General features: G+C 45.7%; 1 protein-coding gene across 2 annotated transcripts in view; it reads left to right on the top strand.

Moving 5' to 3' along the window:
* Positions 1-12,608, top strand: part of cpsf1 (cleavage and polyadenylation specific factor 1) — a 119,794-nt gene that overhangs the window by 95,684 nt on the left and 11,502 nt on the right. For both annotated transcript variants that reach the window (XM_038798669.1, XM_038798667.1), the window contains 4 exons: positions 3,644-3,796; positions 6,066-6,242; positions 7,592-7,658; positions 8,104-8,151. In XM_038798669.1, coding sequence (XP_038654597.1) covers positions 3,644-3,796; positions 6,066-6,242; positions 7,592-7,658; positions 8,104-8,151 — 445 coding nt within the window. The remainder of the gene's footprint in view (positions 1-3,643; positions 3,797-6,065; positions 6,243-7,591; positions 7,659-8,103; positions 8,152-12,608) is intronic.

Genomic DNA, 12,608 nt, shown 5'->3' with positions numbered 1-12,608 from the left:
CGAGAAATCCCCAGGGCCTGATGATGTATGTTGAGAATTCTAGTAGAATTGACGAGGGTAACCAGTGGTTGTGGTTTACTTGGATTTTCAGAAGACTTTAACAATGTCCCATGTTCAATGTGTGAAGATAAAGTGCATGGGATTGGGGATTGGTATTGAGCTGGATAGTGAACTGGATGGCAGACAGGAAACAAAGAGCTGGAATAAGCAGGTCTTTTTTTAAATGGCAGGCAGTCATTAGTGGGACTCTGCAGTGATCGGTGCTGGGACCCCAGCTATTCACAATGTATGTTAATGATTTAGATGAGGAAACTAAATGTAATATCTCCGAATTTACAGATGACACAAAGTTTGGGTGGGAGGGTGAGCTGTGAGGAGGATGCGGAGATACTTCAGCGGGATTTGGACAAGTTGAGTGAGTGGAAAATGCATGGCAGATGCAGTATAATGTGGATAAATGTGAGGTTATCCGCTTTGGTAGCAGAAACAGGAAGGAAGATTATTATCAGAATGGCTATAGATTGAGAGAGGGAAATGTGCAAAGATACCGGGGTGTTCTCGTACACCAGTCACTGAAGGTTAGCATGCAGATTCAGAAGACAAATGGTATTCTGGCTTTCATTGCGAGAGGATTTGAGTACAGGAACAGGGATGTCTTGCTGCAATTATACAGGGCCTTGGCGAGGCCACACCTGGAATATTGTGGTGCAGTTTTGGCCTCCTTTTCTGAGGAAGGATGTTCCATAGCCAGGAAGGAGCAACGGTTACCATCCTGATTCCTGGGGTAGCAGGACTGAGTTATGAGGAAGAGTTGAGTTGGTTTGGATTAACTTCGCTGGAGTTTAGAAGAATGAGGTGGGATCTCCTGGAAGCTAATACAATTCTGACAGGAGTGGATAGGGTAGATGCAGGAACGATGTTCCTGATGGTGGGGGAGCCCAGAACCAGGGGGCACAGTCTGAGGATATGGGGTAGACCATTTGGGACTGAGCTGAGGGAGAAATTTCTCCACCTGGTGTGCTGAGCCGATGAAATTGTCTATTCCACAAAGCAGTTGTGGTCAAAACATTGTATGTTTTCAAGAAGGAGCTAGATATAGTACTTGGGACTAAAGTGATCGAAGGAAGTGGGACTACAGGTTACTGAGTTGGATGATCAGCCATGAACATTGAATATGGAGCAGGATCAGAGGGCCGACTGCTTCTATTTTCTGTTTTTTAAAATATATTTACAGCATCCAGGGCAAAGCTGTCTGCTTGGTTGGTAACCCATCCACCAGCGATGCTCAGTGGCAGCACTGGGCACAATATAGAATTTACAGTGCAGAAGGAGGCCAATCGGCCCATCAATTCTGCACCGGCCCTTACAAAGAGCACCCTACTCAAGCCCACGTACTCTATCCTATCCCTGTAACCCAGTAACCCCCACTGAACCTTTTTTGGACACTAAGGGCAATTTAGCATGGCCAATCCACCTAACCTGCACATCTTTGTACTGTGGGGGTAAACGGGAGCACCCGGAGGAAACCCATGCAGGCACGGGGAGAACGTGCAGACTCCTCACAGACAGTGACCCAGCCGGGAATCGAACCTGGGACCCTGGAGCTGTGAAGCAACTGTGCTAACCACTATGCTACCGTGCTGCCCCTACACAAGATATACACGATACAGTGCAGAAACTCAACAAGACTCCTTCGACAGCACCTTCCAAACCTGTGACCTCTACCCTGCCTGGAAGGGCAAGGGCAGCAGGCCCATGGGAAGGCCTCCTGATACATTCACAGAAAGTGTAACACCTGACCCATTACCTCCTCATTGTCCAAGACCCTAAACATCCTTTCAGGTGAAGCAGTGACTCACTCTCACATCTTGTAGTCTACTGTCTTTACTGCTCCCTCTACATGAAGGAGACCAAATGCATTCTGGGTGACCGCTTTACAGAACACTGTTTCAACTCGGACACCTTGCTCTCATGCTTACGTTTCCATCATTGGCCTGCCGCAGTGTTTCAGGATGGCCAACGCAAACTGGAGGAACAGCACCTCCTCTCCCGATTAGGCACTTTACAGACTTCTGCACTTCTGAGTTGAACAACTTCAGGCCATGAACTCTGTATGCCCTATTGATCAATCTATTTTTTTCTTTCCCCAACTTCCCCCCCCCCCCACCACCACCACCACCACCACCACCACCACCACCACCACCACCACCACCACCACCACCACAGAGCTGGCCTGTAACTTGTTCTTATTGGCAAGTACTGACCCTCGCTATGTAATCAATGCATTCTGCCCTCTGACCTTTAGGTCACTTTCTTAATCTTTAACACTATTGTTAACACTCCTTTTGCTTTGTGTCCTGACATATTCTGAGCTCCCACCTATTCCTGGCCTCTTGTGCACCCCATCTTCCACAGTAAAACATCCATCTACCTCTCTCCAGCTCTTGAAGAGTCATCCAGACTGGAAACATTAATTCCCACTCTCTCTACACCTGCTGCCATGCCTGAGTTTGTCCAACATTTCTGTTTTTACAAATAAATTCCGACCTTGCCACAATGTCTACATCCCATGAAGGCAGAATTTAGAATGTAGGAAATAATCCACACTAATAGAGGATCTTTTACTTTTCTATGTTGGACCAGTCAAGCACACTTCTGATTGATGTGTCTCTGGCTTCTCTCTGTACTTTGTGCCATTCAGATGAGAGGTAGTTGGATGGGTTGTCGATGACTGACTGAAATGCAATTTAATGGGGCTGTCAGTTTCCTTCACAACCCTTCCCAGTGCACCTCATCCTCCTCGCTGCCCCTCTTAACCTTCCACTGTTTCCTCTCTTACTGCTCTCCACCATCAATTGTTTTGTGCGCATAGCTCTTTCCATTTTGGATAAACCCCCAGTGACCTGTCTGCCCCAACATCCCATACTATCCCTGTCCTTCCTGCTGATCACACTTCCATTGCTTGTGCTCACCATCCAATTATTCATTCCCTTTTGCTTTGTTCCTCCCTCTGCCTCCTGTCCCACACCAGCTTAGCCTCACCCGCCATGTCCTTGGCTTATATCCCTTACTTCTATCACTTGGCCTGTCATACAGCATTTTCCACAATCTCCAAGAAGAAATGACAAAACTGATGAAGAAATATGAGGGTTCTGTCGCCCTCCCCCCCCTGCTCCCTGGAATCAAGCAGCCTGACACCAAAGCCAGATACTAACCTCAAACTGAGATACCAGTAGTTAGTTTATTGAAATGTCTGTGCTATGGATTAGTCTTGGTCTTGTAGATGCTTCAAGGATTCACTCTGAGCAGCTGGATGTGTAAAGTCCACAGAAATCCATCACCTTAGTGACGAATCTCCACACCGAGCTCCGAGAAACAGTGCCATGAGAGATTCTGTTGGTCCCTTTGCCAACTTGTAACCAGTCCCCTCTATTTGGGCAAAGTCTTCGAAAAGTCTGGCAGTTGAATCAGCCAAAGCTGTGGATCTTTGCAGTTGCTCCTCGGGCAGGTTTGAAAATTTAGATTACACAGTCGGTGATGGACAGGGGAGGTGGGAAGTTCCCCAAGACGTGCTGTGAATTTCAGTGTACCAAAATAAAACAGTGGCTCTTCATTAATCCTGTGCTTTGTTCTTTCTCTCCAGATTCTGATTCTCGATGTGATTGAGGTTGTGCCTGAACCTGGCCAGCCTCTCACCAAGAACAAGTTCAAGGTTCTGTACGAGAAGGAGCAGAAGGGCCCGGTGACTGCCCTGTGTAACTGCAACGGTTACCTTGTCTCAGCAATTGGACAGAAGGTAACCGCGGTTCCGTCCCCCCCACCGTGCACAGTCAGCACGTTCCTTATTTATGTCCAGAATCAATGCTTTACTTATCCCGGAGGCTGATGTAGAATAACATGGAAGTAGTCAGTGCAGGAGGAGACGTGAAAAATTAAAGCCTCTTGAGGGGCTGATTTCACACCTGTTTTTTTTCCTGTCTTCCTATATTAATTCAATTTCCCACCTTGGTCCCCACATCCTTTTAGTGTCGACCCCCATCTTCTAAATGCTGCAACCATTTTGTGCCACTCACTTGTGTCGCACAGTCCTATAATGCAGTGGTTGAGAAATCTCTTCTGATCTCCCTCTGTACTTCCTCGGTGCTTATCCCAACATCCTGGCCTTTGCCTTCAAGGTGAAACAATTCAATTGAAGCCACCCATCTCTCCTTGATTGTAAACAGCGGCTCTGGCAGCATCTGTGGAGAGGGAAACAGTTAAAACATTTCAATGTTGATGACTGTCCATCAGAGCCCCTCTCTTGTCTGTCTGATTACTTTGCACAACTGAAATCCGTCATCTTGAATGATTAAAGAAAAAAGGCTGACGCTGTGGCTAAGTGGCTGTCTTCGAATTTCAGCGGAGCCTTTATACCGTTCGGTCAAAGAAACTAGATTGCAAGGAAATGCTTCCAATTTCATGGTTAATGCAGGAAATGTTGGCTCTTAGAATCATACAATCCCAACAGCGCAGAATGACGCCATTCGGCCCATCGAGCCATTCAGCCCATCTTCCCACAACTTGTGCTGGTGATCTTCTCAAAGACTCTACCCATGCTGCAAGTAGATTACAAAACTATGCTCCTGAATTTGATGTGGAGATGTCAGTACTGGGGTGGGCACAGTAAGAAGTCGCTCAACATCAGGTTAAAGTCCAACGGGCCCTGCCTCCACTTCACCTGATGAAGGAGCAGCACCCTGAATGCCGGTGATGTCAAATAAACCTGTTGGACTTAAACCTGGTGTTGTGAGACTTCTTGCTGTTAAAGTTGAAAGCATTAATCTTTTGGAGCCCTAAATATCATGCCGATCCCTCACTCCGACTGGTCACTCTGGTCCGCTTGCCCCTGACAGTGTCACTTGTCTTGGAATGTGATTTTAAAAGAATATATGAGCTAATTTGCTGAACATTCCTCAGTTATTAAGAGTTTTTATTGCTGATGTAGTTCTTTTTATTCACTCATTGAATGTGGGCATCGCTGGTTGGATCAGCATTTGTTGCTCATCCATATTTGCCCTTCAACTGAGTGTCTCGCTAGTTCACTCCAGAGGGTAGCTCCACATTGCTGTGGGTCTGGAGTCACATGTCGGCCAGACCAGGGAAGGGACGGCAGATTTCCTTCCCTAAAGGACATCAGTGAACCAGATGGGTTTTTAAAAATCTAAATATGTATTGAACTCACCATCTGCTGGGTCCTACTAGTAATTATTAGTAGTTTTGTTCTGTACGTAGTGTAATTTTTTTTTTCTCATTTGTTAGCACTCATGCCTCTGAATCAAATGTTCATGGGTCCCAAGTCACCATTTCGACCTGCTCCAGTGCAGTACTGAGGGAGTGCTGCACTGTCAGAGGCTCAGTACTGAGGGAGTGCTGCACTGTCAGAGGGTCAGTACTGAGGGAGTGCCGCACTGTCAGAGAGTCAGTACTGAGGGAGTGCTGCACTGTCAGAGGGTCAGTACTGAGGGAGTGCTGAACTGTCAGACGGTCAGTACTCAGGGAATGCTGCCTTGTCAGAGGGTCAGTACTGAGGGAGTGCCGCACTGTCAGGGTCAGTACTGAGGGAGCGCTGCACTGTCAGAGGGTCAGTGCTAAGTGAGTGCCGCACTGTCAGAAGGTCAGTACTGAGGGAGTGCCGCACTGTCAGAAGGTCAGTACTGAGGGAGTGCTGCACTGTCAGAGGGTCAGTACTGAGGGAGTGCTGCACTGTCAGAGGGTCAGTACTGAGGGAGTGCCGCACTGTCAGAGAGTCAGTACTGAGGGAGTGCTGCCCTGTCAGAGGGTCAGTACTATTAAACAGACTAGTACAGACTATTTCTCTCTGTACAGATTGTGTGGTCTTGCTGTGTTCAAAGTAGTTGATGTGTATTTTAGAGTACAATAGTGACTCCACATCTAAAAGTAGTTCAGTGACTGTATAGCAAGTCCTTTCTTTTTTGTTTCATTTAAAATTCCAGAATTGTGGAGAATTTCATATTTTTCCCTTACGATGCTCTGCCCAGTAACCTGACGAAATTCCTCCTGTCCAGATTTTCCTGTGGAGTCTGAAAGACAACGACCTGACAGGCATGGCGTTCATCGACACTCAGCTCTACATTCACCAGATGATCAGTGTGAAGAATTTCATCATGGCAGCAGATATCATGAAAAGTGTCTCCATCCTTCGATACCAAGAGGAGAGCAAAACGCTGTCCCTTGTTAGCCGGGTATGTGTGTGTGTGTTGGCATAGGGCTGGCCACTTGTACTGTCCCCCCCAGGCCAGGAATGGGAACAGTTCAAAAATATTAATTCCCAATGGGATAATGTGATGAGCATGGTCATTTCCTCTTTTGCTGCACAAGAGCCCCGTATAATGGAGGCTATTCCCATTTTAAATCTAAAGGGTTATGGGGATAGTGTGGAGGTATTGACCTTGGGTAGGGTGCTCTTTCCAAGAGCCGGTGCAGACTTGATGGACTGAATGACCTCCTTCTGCACTGTGAATTTTATGATAATCTATGATGAACTAACAGGAAAGGTGCGTGCAGCTGGTAAAGTCCACAGCCTTGGCTAGCTAAACATGCTTCATTAACCTGTCTCACCCTGAACCGTGGGTGGCAGGTCAGGCTGAGCATGGTTAATTAAGCATACAGTATCCTAGGCTTTATCATGGGGGCACAGAGTACCAGGAGGTTATGTTAGACTGCATAGAACATGGTTTGGCCTGAACTGGAGTATTGCATCCAGGTCTGGGCACCATTCTTGAGGAAGACTGTGAAGGCATTGGAGAAAGTACCGAGGAGATTCACAAGCATGATTCCAGGGATAATGAACTGTATCTGCTAGGATAGATTGGAGAGGTTGTTTCCCTGGGAGAAAAGAAGGTTGAGAGGAGACTTGATAGAGGTATTCAAGATCCTGAGGGTTATGAGCAGGGTAAAGAGTGAGAAACTGTTCCCACTGGACAATACATCAGGAACTCGAGGGCACAGATTCAAGATAATGGGTAAAAGGAGTAACAGGGATGTGAAGATTTGATTTTTCACCCAGAGGGTGGCTGGAGTCGGGAACAAACTTCCTGAGAGAGAGGTGAAGGCAGGTTCGATCCAGGTCTTCAAAAGGGAATAAGATTGCTGTCTGAACAGAGAGAATGTGCAAGGTTACGAGGATAAGGAAGAGGAGTGTGACCAGGTAGAATGCTCTTTTAGAGAGCCAGTGCTGACTTGATGGGCCAAATGGCCTCATGCACTGTGAAGATTCTGTAATTCTGGCAAAGATGTGAAGACATTAGAGACTGCGGAAAGGATTTACAAGAATGGTTCCAGGGGTGAGGGATTTCAATTGGAGAAGTCAGGTGAATAAACAGGGGTTGTTGGATTGAGCTGTGATACCTGGGCTCTCAGATTGGGTTAGGTAGCAGAGAGTTCCTGATGATTGCGGAATTGTACCCTGAGAAATGGTAAATTTGGCCAAATGAAGGGGAGAATGTTGGCAAAGGATTTTAAGATCGATTAATGCAGTGAGTTTTGTTTTAATGAATGTTCACCTCTAAATGTTGATGTCACTTTTCCCCAGGACTCCAAACTTCTGGAAGTGTACAGCATCGAATTCATGGTGGACAACTCTCAGCTGGGATTCCTCGGTGAGTTACTGCCTGGGTGTGTTGTTGCAGCTCTTATGAGACTTTAGTTCACCATTGTCCTCCATTTCAGTGCAGAGGGATGTTGGGTAGGGATAGCAGCTCCCTCAGTATCGATAGGTGACCATCGTCAGAATGCCAAATCTGAAAAAGTATCTCCACCACGTTTCTATTCTTTTGGAGCAAGCTCTACATTTAGAATTAGAAAACAGTTTTGACTCAGATTTCCAGAATTTTGTTTTCTTTTCTCATTTGCCTTCATGCCTTCCTCCCTCCTGATAATCCAGTCTACCATTTGTGGGAAAACATGGTGTGAATTTGGATCTTGCATTACAGGGTCTTTGGTGGAAGCAGCATTTTATGAAGTGGTGGTACCTTGGCAATTCTCTCACTTTCCCTTCAATTGCTCCGTATAATTGACTATTTTTTCCCTCTGTTTTGGTTTCAGTGTCGGACCGTGAGATGAATCTCCTGGTTTATATGTATCAGCCAGAAGGTAGGAGCCACTGTCATTACTCTGTGTACTGGCGAGGATTCAGTATTGCTGCCTTTGTGATTCTTCCCCCTGCCTCGTGCTCAGTTGAGTTGGAAAAGGACCATTTGTCAGTTTTGGATTATGATTTCCCTAAAGAATATAAGGCAAGGCCCATTGCTAATGGGCTTCTTCCTTCTGTACATTATGCATCCTCCTCTACCTTTCACTCGACTCCTCTCCTTGATCTCCAGAGGAAAGATTTTCCATAAATTAACCCTTGTGACGAGGTTAAAGTTCAGAATGTTTATCCATCTCTAATTAAATCCTGACCTGCTGAATCCAAATCGCAGCAGGACACGGGGTCGTATGGAGTGTTTCCTTTGTTGCAACAATGACTACGTATCAGGAAGTACTGATGCTTCATCGGATGTTAAGCTTTGGGAAGCCCTGAGGTTTTGAAAGGTGTGATAGAAATGCAAGTCTGGCCCCAGGTCACTGTCGGTGTGGAGTTTACACGTTCTCCCCGTGTCTGCGTCGGATTCGCCCCATAACCCAAGGATGTGCAGATTAGGTAAATTGGCCACACTAAATTGTCCCTTAATTGGAAAAAAATAATTGGGTGCTCTAAATTTAAAAAAGAAAAATAAATAAATAAATGCAAGTCTCTTGTATTTGATAACCCAACGTCTTGTAACCTCCCACTGTAACCCTGTTTCTAAGGGTGACAAGATGCTTTGTGAGGTAATGCTGTCCTCATCTCAGTCCAAATCGGCCCCTTATCCTGAGGCTCTGCCCTGTGTTTTGGATTTCCCGACCGGTGAAAACAACCTCTCAGGGTCCACCCTTAAGACGTGCGTAGGTTTCCGTGAAACCGCTTCTCATTCTTCAATCCTGGATGAGTGCAGCTCTAACACTCAAGCTTAACACCATCCAGGACAAAGCAGCTCGCTTGATTGGCACACCTTCCGAAAACATATGCTCCCACCACCACTGACGCACAATGGCAGCCGTCTGCACCACCTACAAGATGCACTGTAGCAACTCACCAAGACTGCTTAGATAGCGGTTTTCAAATCCACGAACACTACTATTGTCATGTGAACATGCAGTGCAGAAGGAGGCCATTTGGCCCATCGAGTCTGCACCGACCCACTTTAAGCCCTCACTTCCACCCTATCCCCGTAACCCAATAACCCCATCTAACTTTTTTGGACACAAAGGGGCAATTTATCATGGCCAATCCACTTAACAGCACATCTTTTGACTGTGGGAGGAAACCGGAGCACCCGGCGGAAACCCACGCAGACATGGGGAGAACTTGGAGACCCCGCACAGATAGTGACCCATCGGGGAATTGAACCTGGGACCCTGCGCTGTGAAACCACAGTGCTACCCACTGTGCTACCGTGTTGCCCCAAATGTGCGTGTCCCTTTAAGAAAGGTTTTTGTCTTATCACATGGCTTCAGTGATGTCATTGTGTGGGTGGAGCTAGGACATGGGTGTAGAGGCTTTTGGTTTCGCTTTCGCTTTGAGATTTACCCGCTTTGGACTCGGAGAAAGAAGTGTTTTGTTCCTGTTTCACTCTTCATTTTAAAAACCTGTTCCAATAAAAACCCATTGATTATAGTTACTAGCTGTTTTAGTAACTTACAAGATACAGTTTGCTTTCCGGAAGGGTTTAAACCTGCTGGTGAGAAGGGGTCAGAGTTTCAGGGAAAAACAGTCTTATTCAAGTGTGAATGCAGAGTGCTGGGCCACGCCCTTGAATAGGAATTTTTGGTTTATAGGATTTTGTTTGTGAATTGGAACAGTTAAGGGGGAATTCATTAAGTGTTATACATAGATTACTGTGTCTGTGATTCTAATTGACAGAAATTCTTGCTGTTTGTTTATATATAAATGTTAACTAAGTTCTTAGACTAAAGTTTATTTTGATTAAAGTGTGTAGGAAGACTGTTGAATGACACCTCAAGTGAAGACTCTTGTGCTCATCCTAGACAAATTCAACAAATAGTTGTAGGTCAGGTGAACTCCATAAATTAACTTTGGAGTTTTTAAACCCTGGCCCATAAACACCATCTAGAAGGACAAGCAGCAGATACCTGGGAACCCCACCACCTGGAGGTTCCCCACCAAGTCACTCACCATCCTGACTTGGAAATATCTTGCCGTTCCTTCGCTGTCGCTTGGGTAACATCCTGACACTCCCTCCCTAACGGCACAGTGGGTGTACCTACACCTCAGCGACTGCAGCGGTTCAAGAAGACAGCTCACCACCACCACCTTCTGAAGGGCAACTAGGGATGGGCAATAAATGCTGGCCTAGCGGGTGACACCCACATGAATGAATTTTTTAAAATCTTGTCAGCTGTATTGCACTCTCACTCCAAGCTGGAGCAAAGCTTAATACAGGCTAAAGATGGAACCTCCTTCAATGGACTTTACCCTTCCAGGCACAGAACCATTAAATTAAACCCACTTAAACCTATACCTTAATACTGTTTAACAATACCAAAAATAAATCCCTTCAAACTACCCACAATGTCCATTTAGCACATTGTTTAAAATAGATTCTGAGGTGTTGGGTGGTATTGTCTCTGGGTTAGTAATCCGGAGACCCTGGATAATCCACGGCATTTAAATTCTGAAATAGAAATCTGGAATTAAAAGTTTAATGATGACCATGAAACCATTGTCGCTTTTTGGAAAACCCCATCTGGTTCACTAATATCCTTTAGGGAAGGAAATCCCCCGTCCTTACCCGGTCTGGCCTACATGTGACTCCAGACCCACAGCAACGTGATTTATTTTTAAATGTCCTCTGGCTGAGAAAGCCACTCAATTCAAGGGCAATTGGAGATGGGCAACAAATGATGAACTTGCTATCGGCGCCCACATGCTTGAAAGAATACGATGGGCCAAAGGGCCTCTTCCTATGCTGTAAAACTCTGACTCGCATATAAAAATTCCCTACTAACAGGTTGGTAGTCACCAGTTTTCTCCCTCCCTACTTGAGTAGTGGCGTGAGATTCTCTACCTTCCAATCTGCAGGAACTGTTCTAGATGTTATAGAAGTTTGGAAGATGATCACCAGTGCATCCATTATCTCCATATCAACCTCTTCCAACACTCTGGGATGTTGAATATCAGGTTCCGGGGCTTACTAACCTTCAGTCTCGTTAGTTTCTCCAATACAAAATTCTTACTAGTATGAAGAATGAGAGGGGAATCAAATTGAAAGATAAATTGTGGGAGGGCTGGACCGAAGGGGTACAGAGATGTTGTTTCCTCTGGCTGGAGAGTCTGGAACAAAGGGTCACATTATCAGCATACTGAGAGGCCAATTTAGTACCTGGGATGAGGAGGAAACCTTTTCACTTCCAGGGTGAATCTATGGAATTCTCTTGAGGTGTCGAGGGATATGGAGAGAGCGTGGCAATATGGCGAGAGTATAGGGGATCAGCCATGGTTATTTTGAATGGCGGAACAGGCTCGAAGAGCCGAATGGCCTACTCTTTTCTCTTTCTATGGGTAAAACAATAAAAGTGGATGGCTTCAATTTTACATCTAGACTGGGTAAACCTAATTAGCACTAATGCAATGAAGGATGAATTCCTGGAGCAGTATGTTGAAGAACCAACTAGGGATTAGGCTATTTCACATTTAGCATTATCTAATGAGAAAGGGCTAATAACGTTGGAAAGGAACCTTTGGGAAATAGTGACCATAATATGAGCATAGAATCGGCCCATCGGGTCTGCACCGGCCCTTACAAAGAGTACCCCACTTGAGCTCACGTCTCCACCATATCCCCGTAACTTAGTAATCCCCACTCAACCTTTTTGGACATCCAAGGGCAATTTAGCTTGGCCAATCCACCTAACCCGCACATCCTTGGCACGCGGGAGGAAACCGGAGCACCCGGAGGAAACCCACGCAGACACAGGGAGAATGTTCAGACTCCGCACAGTCAGTGACCCAAGCCGGGAATCGAACCTGGGACCCTGGAGCTGTGAAGCAACTGTGCTAACCACTATGCTGCCCCAATAGAATTTTACATTAAGTTTGAAAGTGATTTAGTTCATTTTGAAACTAGTGTCTAACATTTGAACAAAGGAAACTATGAAGGTGTGAAGAACAAGTTGCCTCTGGTGGATTTTCCCTGTAGACAGGCAATGGTAGTATTTAAAGAAGTATTGCATGGTCTACAATAAATATATATTCCTCCAAGACCTAAAAATCACACCGGAAAGGGGAATCAATCGTAGCTAAGAAAGGAAGTGAAAGATTTCATCAGGTTAAAGAAAGTGGCCATTGAGGACTGGAGGAATTTAAAATCCAGCAAAGGAGATCCAAGAAACTGATCAAAGGGAAAAGAATGGAATGGAAAGTAGCGAGGAACATGGAGGCGGACTGTAAAGGCTTCTTTAGGTACGTGAAATTGTAAAAGTTAGCAAGAACACATGTTACATTACAG

This window comes from Scyliorhinus canicula, chromosome 5, assembly GCF_902713615.1.
Source record: "Scyliorhinus canicula chromosome 5, sScyCan1.1, whole genome shotgun sequence".
Lineage (NCBI taxonomy): Eukaryota > Metazoa > Chordata > Chondrichthyes > Carcharhiniformes > Scyliorhinidae > Scyliorhinus > Scyliorhinus canicula.
The sequence above is the reverse complement of the archived record's forward strand: the minus strand, read 5'-3'. Positions and strand labels throughout refer to the sequence as shown.